Source organism: Rhinolophus sinicus, chromosome 14 (assembly GCF_057876585.1).
Source record: "Rhinolophus sinicus isolate RSI-liver-muscle chromosome 14, RSI-T2T, whole genome shotgun sequence".
Lineage (NCBI taxonomy): Eukaryota > Metazoa > Chordata > Mammalia > Chiroptera > Rhinolophidae > Rhinolophus > Rhinolophus sinicus.
In genome coordinates, this window is record NC_142514.1 from 152,727,766 (window position 1) to 152,742,798 (window position 15,033).

At 34.5% G+C, this 15,033-nt stretch overlaps 1 protein-coding gene and 1 long non-coding RNA gene across 2 annotated transcripts in view; one reads left to right on the top strand and one right to left on the bottom strand.

The window, feature by feature from the left end:
* Window positions 1-15,033, top strand: part of LOC141572241 (uncharacterized) — an 89,145-nt gene that overhangs the window by 69,842 nt on the left and 4,270 nt on the right. The gene's annotated exons all lie outside the window — the stretch shown is intronic.
* The window catches only part of PIK3C2A (phosphatidylinositol-4-phosphate 3-kinase catalytic subunit type 2 alpha), an 86,777-nt gene that overhangs the window by 47,453 nt on the left and 24,291 nt on the right, over window positions 1-15,033 (bottom strand). Inside the window, exons 3-6 of the mRNA XM_019746618.3 lie at window positions 7,649-7,752; window positions 2,897-3,054; window positions 858-978; window positions 6-117 (exon numbers count right to left, since the gene is read on the bottom strand). Coding sequence (XP_019602177.3) covers window positions 6-117; window positions 858-978; window positions 2,897-3,054; window positions 7,649-7,752 — 495 coding nt within the window. The remainder of the gene's footprint in view (window positions 1-5; window positions 118-857; window positions 979-2,896; window positions 3,055-7,648; window positions 7,753-15,033) is intronic.

Here is a 15,033-nt window from a genome sequence, read left to right on the forward strand (position 1 = left end):
CTTACTGTTCGGGCCAGATTTTGGCACATTGCGCTGAAGGTCAAAAGCTGTAGTTTAATCTCTGTGTCCCATTTTCGACAGTTTTGAATATGTTCATGACTTCCAAGGCAATGATTACTGTTAAAATATATTAATTATTCATCAGTGTTATTCTCTTCAAACTAAAAATTACAGAGGTGAGAGTAAAATATAAATTGTATCTGCATCAGAAATTGAAGAGAATGGTAAAATACAGATAGTTTTTTAACCAAATGTGAGCATTTAAGTACAGGAATAATTCTACATGAGAGGAGTCAAAGCAAAAAAGAAAGAAGATGAAGGAGAAAATAAGAAAAATAGGGACAGGACATTTCTAGTAGACTGAGAAATTAAATCTATAAAATAAGTAAACTAAAAGCTAGACGAAATAATTACCCAGTTCAGAAAGAGTCATATAATGATTATTTCCAGTAACTAAAAAGGAAATCACAGCTGACTACTGTGTATAAAGTAATAAGTAGTACATGCTGCAAAAGGAAAATACAGTCTATAATGATGTGACTATTGACCCTTTGCAAAAAAGAAAAGAACTACTAAATTCACTTATCACTTACCAATTGCCCACCACTCTTACCATCTGAGACTGTAAGCTTCTTAGGGGAAATACCATGTCTTAATTATCTCTGAAATCCCTCCACTGTCTTAGACATGAGTTCTTAGACAAAGTATATCTCAATACAAGTTTACTGATACAATGAATCAATTCAGTAGGATTCAGTATTTTGGGATTACAAATATAACTTGAATATTGTCTAATTTAAGCTATTAAAAATGGAATTTCAAAAGATGTTGCTCAATAGTTAAATGCATACACTTACTTCTGCAGCACTTCCTCTTGACCACAGACTTTCAGAACATAGCTGCCAACATCTACTTGATTCAAGTCATCATGCACCCAGCAAAGGGCTTGCATAATAATGATTTCCACAGTAGAACTCACTGTAAAAGAGTTAGCCATCATTTTCATTTTGTTCATTTAACTCTAAGTACACATTTATCCAGATTGTATATCTTATAATCTAAGACAGCACTATACATTAGAAATATAATGCGGGTCACGTGTATAATTTAAAATTTTCTAGTAGCCACAATGAAGAAAGTAAAAAGAAACAGGTAAAGCTAATTTTAATGTTTTATTTCACCTAATACATCTAAAATACCATTTCAACATATAACCAGTATCTAAAAATTACTGAGGAGATATCTTACATTTTCTTTTCAAACTAAGTCTTTGAAATCCAGTGTGTATTTTTATACTCATGGCACATCTTAATCTATATTAGCCACATATCAAGTGCTTAGTAGCCACATGTGGCTAGTGGTTATTGTAGTAGACGGGAGATTTAAGCTAAGAAAGCCATCTCCCAATTACAGGCACCTCCAAAAAGGATGACATTTAGCAGTACCCAAAAAACAATGATTTAAAACAAATTATAAGGAAAAAGAATCACGATTTTAAATGTTTGACATATGCTTGGTAAATTTTCCAATAAAGAATAAAAATCTAGCAAGTAGGAAGTGTTGTTCAATTATCATTCTTTTAAAAACTAAGGTAACCTTTAAAGGGACCTATTTCTATACTTTGAGTTGCTATGTTCAATTTAGAAGACACTGACTACACTCAAACTTCATGAAAATTAACAACTTGGCAGAAAAGGCCATAAAACCTCTATCTAATACAATGGCTACATTTCTAAATAGTCAAATGTATGGTAACATTTATCATTTGAACATACAAACCATTTGTACCATAATATGGTTACATTTCTTAACAGAGATGTACATTACAAATGTGCACATTTATGAAGAAGCAAATATGCATTCGAAGTATTTTTTTTAAACAATCAGATTTTGATGTAGCAAGTCAAAATCTGATACAAATTAAAACATCTGCTAGCAATGGGTAAGCACTGATATTCATGCTTATGAGGCTGATTGACTTTTTTTCCCTTCCATTTTAATTCTTATTGTACTTAGATTTAAACAATTCCTCAAACCAAATGTAAGGTATATTTAAAAAGAATAATTCTTCCTTTATAAACTAAAAGAATGATTCTTATAGTTGGCTAACATTTTGTTTCAGATTTATATTTTTCTAAAACGGCCTTGAAAAGTGCAAAGCTACAAAAAAGTATCCAAATATTGGACATATTCCAAATCATAACAATTAAAGAAAAAAATGGCATAGTTTTAAAGCCAAAGCATTATAGAAATGTAGAATCTTATTCCACTGTTGGAATTTCATTAGTATAATATACATTGTGAAAAGCAATAAACTATGAAAGAAAATAAAGGTAGTTTTTAAAACTATAACAAAAAATTTCCTACACACTTGGGGGTACATCTCTAGAAACGATACCCACACATCAAGTTTGGAAGACTTAGAACCAAAGGAGAATTATCTTCTACTTCGAGCTTAGCAAGATAACTGGAATTTCAATTACATTAATAGCTCTTTATAAACAAGCATTCTTCTTGCCATAAAATGAAAAAAGAAAATAAACAATTGGACTTTCTATCTAATTAACTATCTATTTATTAGCCTTTTTATCTAATGCTTTGGGGTTTTGGCCCAGAGCCACTGATTAACACAAGTACTCAGCATTTTTCAGAGAAATATGTATAGTAGTGATAAAGGTAAACTGTTTTCCCACTAGTCCTAACCAGAAAACTATCTTATGAAATGCCAAGTTTTTGAAAAGGATAACTAATGAATGGTATTTTACCACATACATACATAATTTTCTTAACAAGAATAATAATAACAAAGTAGGTTTATTAAGAGAATGCTACTAACATTTTAAACATTTTCTCCCTAATCAGAGCAAAACAAGACAGTTGGGGACTACAAACCTACCATCGCATGTAAAAGTAACTGGTAGTTGAAATCCTTCAATTTCAATGGAGACCTTCACACTAGCATTTTCTCCACATACGTTTCTTTGTACTGTGACTGGACTTAACAAATAGCCTGGATTTGTGCAGTGATTGGTGTATGGAAAGTTGGTCTTCAATCTGTTCACAAGAAAGAAGAATTTAAATTCTTTTTTTTAAAGCTGCATTTATTTGAGAGTCCTGAACAAGGCTTTTTTGCATGCTTACAGCCATTCAGTTCTGTGCCTTTGTCCAATTCTAGAGCAGCTCATGAGAACTGCAATGAATAGACCCCTGTCAAAACTCCAAATACCAGCATTTGCCTTTTAAATAAAAGGAATCCAAGGCAAGAGATTAAGCACTGCCAGGATATCTTTGGAAGCATTATCAACATTAGCCAAGCATACACCAGATACATGGTATTAAGTGAGGTCTCTGCTTCAGATTCTTTTGCTACACAGTATAATTACACAAAACGGTACATTTTTAATGAATCACTGATAATGTAGGCAATGTAGCCCTAAATTATAATTGCCAGAGGAATAAAAAGCTTGTTGTCTTTCACAAACCTTTTTTTCTAAGGTCCGTTTTCGCTACATTGTTTCTGCTTGTTAGACAATGATTAAAAAAACAAACAAACAAACATAGACAATGGGTTTTTACAGGGCTAGGTGGCCTTTATTCCCTCAAAGTGATTTCTAAAATTTAGGGAATGGTAAGAACTGCCTGTGAAGGTATTCATAGGTATTCAGAGGCTCAATATAGCTTAAATTTAAATATGTGAGCATGGTGTATGGCTCATCTCCAGTTAGTAATTCTGCTATGGGAAGACAAAGGAGGATTTGATGCCTTCTTTAGACTTGTATGCTTCCTTTAACTTTTTTTCCGGAGGTTAGAAGTCAAGTCCCAGTCTTCCCATCTGCTTTCCATAGAGCTATAAATGGAAAATATGTTGGGAGTTCTGTCAATTTGCTTCTGCAGAGATTAAAACAATCAAGCCATAGGAATAGAATGAAAATAGTTTGAGTTGACAAAGAAAGGTTCTGGAGGGGCAGCAAGTTTGTCAGTTTGTGCCCCGTCTCTAGAGCCAGGATTTAAACCTGAGTTTCTATCCTGATTTGACTACTTACCAGCTGTGTCACCTTAGGCAAGTCTCCTTGCTGCTTCAGTTTCCTCTTCTGTAAACTGGTGATACTAATACTACTACTACTAACCTCATAGGGTTGTTATGAGAATTACGTGAATTAAGTAATAAAAGCACTCAGAACAGGGCCTAGTACATGGTAAGTGCTATAAGCATTTTGTCAAATGAATGAAAAGTGAACAAACAAATCTGGTTTCTGCACTGTAATCTTAAGTGCCACAAAGGATCTAATATTAAAAAGAAATGTAAATAAAAAAAGTAATAAGTAAAAAACTTAAATTAATATTGGAAATGCATCTTTAGATGTGGACACATTATCTTCAGATATTTGACTGCTACAAAGCTTACCCCTCTGCAAAACAATGGCAAGATCTTCATAGGACCCAGCCTAAAATTCATATTGTTTTTCACATACTTGGTATTCTTGTTTTCTACGGTATGAAACAGATGCTCATAGCATATCATATAATTAACTAGTACATGAAATGGTACAGAATTTTGTCTACATCCAAATAAGGCTTCAATTTTCAGAAATCTTCAAGGATGATGAAAGTCAAATTCCTGATACCCTGAAATAAGACCTAGCCAGGCCATCAGCTCTAATGCATCTTTTGGAGCAAAAATTAATATAAGACTTGGTCTTATTTTACTAGAAGACCTGGTCTTAATATAATATAATATAATATAATATAATATAATATAATATAATATAATATAATATAATATAATATAATGTAAAATAATATAATTCCAGGTCTTATATTAATTTTTGCTCCAAAAGACGCATTAGAGCTGATGGCCCGGCTAGGTCTTATTTTCAGGGAAACAGGGTAGCTCAGAAAACAAAAATTTTAGACAAAAATTCCAGTGATAAAAATTGCATTCAATGAACTTGACTTTTTGGGGGGGAAATCATTTCCTTTTCACTATTCACTTTCAATATAACAGACCAGATAAAGTACTTTTATGGACACTATGCCAACAGTTTGACGTTCTTCAGTGATTACCTATACAGAGTATTTTTTAACTGTTTCATTTTCTCTAACATTTCTATTTCCCTATTGCCACCAAAGAAACAGCTTTGTTTGCTTAATGTGGCTCTATAGTTCAGGAAATTTAATATCTCTAGGCATACACTAAAGTCCTTTACAGTTTATTTTCCTACTGTGTGCTCAATCAACAGATAGAGTCAAATCATAGAAAATCAGAAGAGAGATAAAATTGAGGGTTTTAAAAGTGAAAAGATAAAAATGAGGACTTTAATTGAATTAGCACTACTTTATAGGCAAGTACAGAGTCAGCATTGTTTAAAACAAAATTTTAGAGATGAAGTCCTTGAAAACATATAGGGAGGCCCGGGGGTGAAAACACTATTGTAGGATATAGATATTAGATATAAACCATATATGAAGAAAAGAAATAGAAGGCCATTCAGGATGACAAGTCTAGAGTGTAGTTTCTCATCTTAGGGAAACCACAAATGCAACAGGAAAAACTTCTGCTGATATCTCACACTCCTTTAAGAATTTTCTCTGAACCAATAACTAGTCGATATAGCAAGCTTTATCAATTACAAGGAGTGTGAAAAGAAAACAAGAAATAAAAACCAGAAAAATACAGTTAATAGTGTCCTGAATCAGAGTATAAAACAGCTTTAAATGAAAGAGACGTTTGAGATCAATAATCCAACTCCCTAATTTAATAGAAGCAAAAAAACCCAAAAAAAACAAGGCCTAGAACTGGCACTAAATTCCAAGTCTGTTATACAGTAATCTTACCTGTAAACAATTTTTATCCTGACAGTCTTATACTAATTTCACAGCTGAATTTAAACGATTAAATGAATCATGTTAGGAGATTTCAAAAATGAAAGAATTGGCTAAGAGTATAAATGCTTGTTTTTAAAATGCACTGCAGATATGAACACACTGGAAAAAATTGAAAGAGCCATTAATTTCTTCAAGGACACTTCCTGACCCCAACCTCCAATGTCAAAGGGGAACAAGAGAAGTTCCTAGAACAGCTTCAAAAACACCTCTACTTCCTACTGCTCTGAAATATTTGTTGCATACTCTCCTGATAAAAATAAAATTACAAAAAGAACTCATTCTCTCTTTAGTTCATCTGGGATTTCATATTACATAAGCCATTGTGTGTGTGTGTGTGTGTGTGTGTGTGTGTGTGTGCACGTGTGTGTAAATAAAAATAACCATTTTAGCTTATTGGCAGTTTTTGTAAACAACTCAAAGATTCAAATGGGGGGAAGCTTAATTTCCCCCCATTAAGCTTAATTTCTCAAATGCAACAGTCACTCAACAGTCTAATAGAAAGCATACAGGGCTTGTTGGGGGAGAAAATTAAAGAAACTAGATGAACACATAACAGACTATTTCTAAACCATTAAGGTAAAAAGATTATTTCCAAATTGTTAACCACACATACATAATGGTATAATGGCATAAAGGCACAGGTAATTTTTAATACAGGTAATTTGCATGCTAAGTCATCTAAATGTCTATTTTAAATGCTTACTGAAAAACATGAGTTTTAAAAATGCAGTTAAGAGTAACCTTTGCAGGAAGAAAAAGTGGCATACAGTTTTGGCATACATACAGTTTTCTTCCTTTTTCCCCCTAAGATATTCTGCAGAAAAGAAATGCTGGCTAAAAGGTAAGATAAAGCAAGACAGTTTTAATGAAATATTACCAATAGTTTAGAAAATCTAGTTAAATGATATGGGAACCCCAAACTCTGCTTTGCTTAAAGCAGACCACTCTGGGACAAATACAGGATTGAGAATAAACTCCCCAGTGATCTATTTTCTCTTTTTTTGATAACATATCTTATCTCCTCGGCCACAATGTTTGTGTTTATCCTCTGGTGGGTTTTTTTTCTCTCTGGAGCTGGCTGAAGACTCCTTTTGTCTGCCTCTCCTTTAAGAACATCAGAATGTGAAGTCTAAGCTATCAGTAGCTATATTCCCTGCTTCAAAATCCCATCAGCAGTAGAAGAAAATGAAGCCAACGTGCATGGAGGAACGGTAGGGGGAGAAAGAGGAGAAAGAAGGATGGGAAGTGGGAAAGGAAGAGTCCGAAGGGAGGAGGGCTCGACTACAGTGTATGAATTCCTGGAAATGGCTGTCACTGAGCTCTCTGTCCCATCCTTCCTCTTTCTGCTATATGGGTTTGTGAACCAATACATACCCTTTCTTGATTTAAGATAGGTTAAGATGGGTTTCTAGCACTCACCACAAAAGTCTGAGTAATGTGGTGATAGAATGGAAAGAAAACACGCAGAACCCTGGCTGTGTTCAGTTTTTTCTTCTAAATGCTAAGAAATGTAACAAGAAGACAGATTCAACTGTAGTTTGTGTTAATGTGCTAATTAACTGTTTGTCTTAAAATGTTAAGCCACAGGGAGAAAATAATTCAAAATTTTAGAATTATTACCAAAGCTAATTTTCAAGTTAAGTTTGTTTTTTTTTAAGTTTATTGGGGTGACAATTGTTAGTAAAGTTACACAGATTTCAGGTTCAGGTTAAGTATTTAAGTGAGCATTTAATAAAAATCTTTATAAAGAAAAATTACTTACTTTGTAATGGATTGACAAAAAGCTGCCACTTCTTCATTCTGTACTTCAATTTCTTGTAGAAGAGAACTCCCAATTGGTAAACTGCTGGTCCCCTTTGGGTCTTTCTGTAATCAAAAAAAAGTGTTTTTATTTAAAAGTATAAGATCCCCAAAATTCTAAATAGCAGCACAGCATAAACACATTTTTACAAAAATATGGTAAAATAATTTACATCAGTAACAAAGTTTTAAACTATGGACTCCTATCTCTAAAAGTAATGCTGATTAAGCCTTATTTTAAAGTTCATTGGTTTTCACTTGCTCAAAAGTAGAAATAGGCTGCTCTTTGTATTGGTCAGTAAGAATGGAATGCTAAAGATGTTTCCATTCAAAACTTTCCTGAAATGAATGCTAAGTTAACAGCTGAATGAAATTAAGGGAGTATCCTGTATTTTAAGAAAATGAAGAGATCAAGCCCATTTGGGATTCCTCTAATAAGCCAGGAAGTCTATATACCGTGCTTCCCTGAAAATAAGCCCAGGTCTTATATTAATTTTTGCTCCAAAAGACGCATTAGGGCTTATGTTCAGGGGATGTCATCCTGAAAAATCATGCTAGGGCTTATTTTCCAGTTAAGTCTTATTTTCAAGGAAACACGGTACTTAACTTAGGCTTCCTATTCCAAGAAAGCAGCTGGTTCTTTATGTAAGAGAATGAGTTTTAGGAGTTAGTGGGCATTTTATAATATGTTAATCAACTTATATAAACAATCTGACAGTCCTTCAAAAGTTAATTTATATCTGATCTAAATTTGTGTGCAACATTTAGGAAATAAATTCACCACTTAAGCATAGCCAAATAGCAGTCTTTTTAGAGGTATTTCGGTTACTACATAAAAATAACTTAACTTGGCACAAATTTCAAATGTAAATTTCCATTAAAATTAGAACTGGAACATGCTCAATTCAAAATTAAGTGAACCAGAACACAGCATATAAATTTCAAGAGTTTTAAATTAATGGATTTCAATGACCATGGCATACAAGATTATGAATTTTCTTCTTTTAAAATGTGGCAGAGCCCTTTCTGCTAGACTGTGATATGTACACTTGGGGAAGAAAAAAAGGAAAAACCCAAGTCTTGAGTTCTAGAAAATCACAATTAAAAATAATAGAGCTTATGGATAAAACAGAGTTAAGGCAGATTTCTCAAAATCAGTGTAACTTTATAATCAAAGCCCTAACTAAAATAATAAGACCCTATAAAAATACTGGCATAGTTCAATCTCCACTCGAATTTGTACCTAGTATTATGGACTTGGAACCTTACACCTGGAGCTCCTGTTTCCTCGTTTGTGCTATGGAAGTCTGAAGGCATTGCTTGTAGGTGGCCAATTTCAATAAACTTAAAAATGTTATCCAGGATATGGACTTCTTCAACAAAATTCTTAATGGAAAGGAAAATGTCTTCACAGTTTCTTTGTACTAAACTGCTTCACCAGAGTACTTAAAGCTGTGGAATATGAAACCATTCTTTTTTTTTTAAATATTTTATTGGGGAAGGGGAACAGGACTTTATTGGGGAACAGTGTGTACTTCCAGGACTTTTTTATTTTTCCCAAGTCAAAAAGATTGTTGTCCTTTCAATCTTAGTTGTGGAGGGCACAGCTCAGCTCCAGTTCCAGTTGCCCACTGCTAGTTGCTAGTTGCAGGGGGCGCAGCCCAATCTGGGAGGCAGCTCAGTTCAAGGAGGTAGCTCAGCTCAAGGTGCTGTGTTCAATCTTAGTTGCAGGGGACGGAGCCCACCATCCCTTGCGGAAGTCGAAGAGTTGAACCGGCAACCTCGTGGTTGAGAGCCCACTGGCCCATGTGGGAATCGAACCCACAGCCTTCGGAGTTAGGAGCATGGAGCTCTAACCGCCTGAGCCACCGGGACGGCCCCTAGGAAACCATTCTTGAAGCCACTCATACAACCACCATTTTCACTAAAGAACACTTCTGTAGGACTTTCGGTGTCTTCCTTACTATTTTCTTATATTGCTAATGTTCTCTTTAATTGTGAGAAAGTTTGTTCTTGATTGCTTTAAAATGTTAATATGCTGGTAAAGATTGTTTGAACTAATGCTACTTCCCTATTTTTTTTAAGTTTTTATTTATTTTTATTATTTTTTTAATTGAAGTTTATTGGGGTGACAATTGTTAGTAAAATTACATAGGTTTCAAGTGTACAATTCTGTAATGCATCATCTATATATTACATTGTGTGTTCACCGCCCAGAGTCAGTTCTCCTTTCCATCACCATATATTTGATCACCTTTACCCTCATCTACCACCCCCCTCCTCCCTTACCCTCTGGGAACCACTGAACTATTGTCTGTGTCTATGAGCTTTTGTTTCTTCATTTGTTTGTCTTGTTCTTTTGTTGCTACTTCCCTATTATACTGACATCAATCTCGTACTTACCAATTACATCAGTTAATTTGTGTTACAGAAACAAGCACAGCAGAAAATACATCATACTACCCTAAAATTGGGATTTGATGTTTCTAACAAATCTTCTGGTATGACACTCCAAGTTTGTCACAGTCTAATCCAATCATACTTCCCAGAGCTTCCCAAATGATTTCTATGTTCCAGTTAGCTTGAATCATATCCTGTTCCTATAAAACACAAATTGAGCTACCTCGCCTCTGAAACTTTATCTGTCTTCAATGCCTTCCCCCTAAACTGCCCTCACAACACAAGTAAAAAAAAAAATATTAAAATTTTAGTAGATTTAATGCCCAACAGAATGTCACTTCATCTATAATGCCTTTTATGATTACTCAATATGAAGCAATTCTTACCTCCTACCATGTTTCCACGAAAATAAGACCAGGCAGGTCTTATATTAAGTTTTGCTCCAAAAGACGCATTAGGGCTTATGTTCAGGGGATGTCATCCCGAAAAATCATGCTAGGGTTTATTTTCCGGTTAGGTCTTATTTTCAGGGAAACATGGTAGCACTTCTAAACATTTAGTCTGAACCAAACACTATAGCATTACATCTTGTTGTAAAAGCTCCTTAGAGATAAGAATCAAATTTTACTGAATTTTATATTTTTGTAGAACTTTATACCCAGTTCAGAAGGCACTCAACCACTGGTTCAACTTTTGGATGTTTTGCTCCCTCTAAAAACAAGTTAAAATTCACTTATATACTCGTATAACCAATGAATTTGCCATAAGAATCATAAAACATTGAAAAAATATAAGGCACTATGTAATTCTTTCAATAATCTCTTAAAAAATAGCAGTAATTTTCATTAATATTTGATCTACAAGATAATCTTTTTCTAATATCTACTTTACAGTGAAATACCATCTCATACACAGTAGGATGGCTACTATTAAAAAAAAAAACCAAAAAAACACACAAATGTTGGGAGGATGTGAAGACACTGGAAGCCTTATACACTGTTGGTAGTAATGTAAAATGCTCCAGCCACTGCGGAAAACAGTATGGTGGTTCCTCAAACAATTAAAAATAGAACTGTCATATGACCTATCAATTTCACCTTTTGGGTATATACCCAGCAGGTCTCAAAGAGATATTAGTACACCCATGTTCACAGCAGCATTATTCACAAACAACAGCTAAAATGTGGAAGCAACCCAAGTGTCTATCAACAGATAACAGAGAAGCAAAACGAGATAGATACACACAATGGAATATTATTTAGCCTTAAAAAGGAAGTTCTGCAATATGCTACAACATGGATGGACATTATGCTAAGTGAAATAAGTCAGTCACAAAAAGACAAACACTGTATGATTCCACTTATATGAGGTCCTGACAGAATTCAAAATCATAAAGACAAAGTATAATGGTGGTTGCCAGGGGCTTGGGGGAAGGAAGAATGGGAAGCTGTTGCTTAACGGGTATAACTGCAGTTTTACAAGATGAAGAGAGTTATGGGGGTGGATGTGGTGATGGCTGTACAACAACGTGAATGTATTTAATATCATTCCACTGAACTGTACACTTAAAGGTGGCTAAGGTGTGTATTTTATAATAGAAAAATATCTAGCAATTACTAACATTTATTACGTGTCAGGCTCTGCTGTAAGAACTTTACAGGTAGGCATATATGTATTATTTATTTCTAACAAAGCACTAGTAGGTAGGTATCATACTATTATTATCCCCATTTTAAAGAATAAAAAATGAGGCACAGAGAATTAACTCACACACGGTCACACAACTAATGTGATCAGAGTTAGGATTTCAACCCAGGCAGCCTAGCTTCAGAATCACATGCTTAATCAACTATGCCATTCTACCTCTAAAAAAAAAGTCTCAAAAAAAACCTTAAAAACATCAAGAGAAAAACATGTGACCTTTACAGAAGTAATACTATAGAAAACCTGTATTTTTTCTTGACCCAATAATCATCTTTCCTTCTTTAACTGTTTTTCTTGTTTTACTTATTAACAGATTTTGAATGTCTAGATCTTCTTAACCAAAATGTATGTTTTATAGTGCCTTTCATGAATTAGGTTCTTCCATTCAAGAAGGTTAAAAGTTTCAATCGACAGTGACAAAAATAGATTATAATAACTAATACTCTGCTCATACATTAAGGTAATAATAGAATCTGGTAAATTAACCCAAATGTTCTGTCCACAACGTGAAAAACAGCTGGGCTGCCAATGATTTCATCTCATATATTAGCATTTGTTTTTCTCCATTCTTTCTAAAACAAAGAAAAATTTTAATTTTACACCTAGTCCCTCAACTCTTGACCCCCCATCCCTCTCTCAAACTCCACTCAAACAACCGAAGCACCAAATTATCTTTTTTCCATTGATCTTGCACATACTTTTATATGCACTCAAGGCTTTCTGTTTTGTACTGCAGTTATATGCACACACATCTTGTCTCCCCCTTCTAACCCAAGTTCTTTAAGGATGTGGTCTGCAAATGATTAATATGTGTAACTCTCATACTGTATACGCTCAAATATTTTTCAATGAATGAAAGTGACAAATGAAAATCAATACTGAAAAAACTGCTAATGCCATTATCCAATATATGGAACAAAGAAAGAAGAGGTTTGTTGCAGAAGATATTGAGTTCTCCAGTAAATAAACATATCGGGTTTGGAAATCCAAGCAGATGTTTGGTCATCACCTAGAAATACTGTATTCCAAAAATTCCAGTCCAGAGCTAAACACCTAGATTTGGGGAACATCTGATTTCTGCAATTTTCTACAGGGAAATTCTCTGCTAATTACTGTCAGCATCCATCAGGGTCACTGAGAGAGCAGTATCCCAGCCAACGGGGTTTTGGGTCCAAACTCCATCAATACGAGACAGTCTCTTTAGGAGGCTGAGGGACACAATAAGGGGCTGCCCTCACTAGGCATCAAGCTGGGATATCTCTTTATATTTATATGTATGTGTGTGTCTGTGTATATATATATATATATATATATATATATATAGTACATGCACACACATGGACATACACACATATAGATTTATTACAAGAAATCAGATCATGTGATTATGGAGGGTAACAAGTCTCAAGACCTGCAGTTGGCAAGCTGGATACCCAAGAGAGCCGATGGTGGAGTTCCAGTCTGAATCCATCAGACTCAAGACCCAGGAAGAGCCAACATTTAGTTTGAGTCTGAAGGCAAAAAAAAAAACTATCTTCCAGCCCTAAGGGAGTCGGGCAGGAGGAGAATCCCCTCACTGGCCGTAGGGCCAGCCTTTCTGTTCTATTCAGGCCTTCAACTGATTGGACAGGCCCATCCATATTAGGGAGGATAAAGTGCCTTTACACAGGCTACTGATTTAAATATTAATCTCATCCAGAAACACCCTACAGACACACCCAGGATAATGTCTGACCAAATGTCTCAGCACCCAGTCAAGTTGACACATAAAACTAAGCATCATGTCAAATACATGGTGATGGAAGGAGAACCGACTCTGGGTGGTGAACACGTAATACAATATATAGATGATGTATTGTAGACTTGTAGACTTGAAACCTATGTAATTTTGTTGATCACTGTCACCCCAGTAAATTTTAATTAAAAAAAAAAAAAAGCATCATAGCATCTCAACCACAAAGAGCCAAGGAGTCACACTGCTATGAGAGTCTAGACAAGTGGCTTTCAAATTCTTTACTCTGGAGCCTAAAGAATAAAGCACTGAACAAGAGAGAACAGGTCAGAGATATTAAAGATAACCAAGAGCGAAACTTTGGGGGAATGCCTATGTTTAGAAGCTAGACAAAGGAAAAGGAGTCAAAGATCACAGGAGGAACACTAGGAAGTAGATTTAACCAGGGCAACAGAAGAGAAGTTTCAAAAAAAAAGGATGTAGTCAATTGCTGCAAATGAAGCAAACGGGCTGGACAGTGAATAGGGTCACTAGATTGGCAATTAGTATTCATGTTCCCAGAAGTAAGTTCTGCAACATGGTGAGAACAATGGAGGACAGTAAGAGCCTGGAAAGGCAGTAAATGAAAACTCCTCTTTAAAGAATAATGGTAGAAAATACTTTGGGGAGACATGAACAAGAAAAGAGGTAAAAATTAAGTTTTGGAAAAGGGGAGGGATATTTCTTCCCTCAAACCAGAAAGGGTAAATCTAAGGTGGACAAGTGCATATAAAGGAGGGCCTTGACCTCAGCATTAAAAAAAAAAAAAAAAAAAAAAGGTAGCAAAGTCATCTACTAGATGGCAGTGAAAGGGTAGATTACGGGTTTAAGGAAAGCAATAAAGACTTTAAATAATTCACAAAAACTTATCAGTACATCTCTGTAAAGCAGTTACAAGAATATGGAAAGCTTTAAGCCTACACAAGTCCAAGGTTCATGCCATTAGCCCAGAAATTAGATGGCATACAACCAAGTTTTCAATAAATTTACTTTAAGCATTAAGTACGTGCACACACACACACACACCAGTTACTATTCAGAACAAAGTTGGTTACTTCTTTATTTGAAAATTTTAAAACGTTTACAAAAGGACTTCAGTAACCCATTCAATTAGTGTACTTCACTCAGCTGCACAATGAAAATCACGTTTTGTTCAATTTTCTCTCTTCTTTATAATTAATGATAATTAGACATTGTGTCAATGGGGATATAAATGTTTATAATGTTAACACAACTAACTTTTAGAAAGCGTAAATATCCACAGAACTTCACAAAACCATGTCTCTGAAAACGATTTGGTTCACTAGTAAAGTCTTTGAAATCTGCTCAAAGTAGCTAAATACATAGCTATTAACTAAAAGTCTGATTTAAACTTAAATTGCCAGAAGACAGTTTGAATCAGTGTATCTTTTCCTGTTTTTTTCACAAAACACTTGAACTAAAGTATTTAAATTATTATTAACAAAACAAAC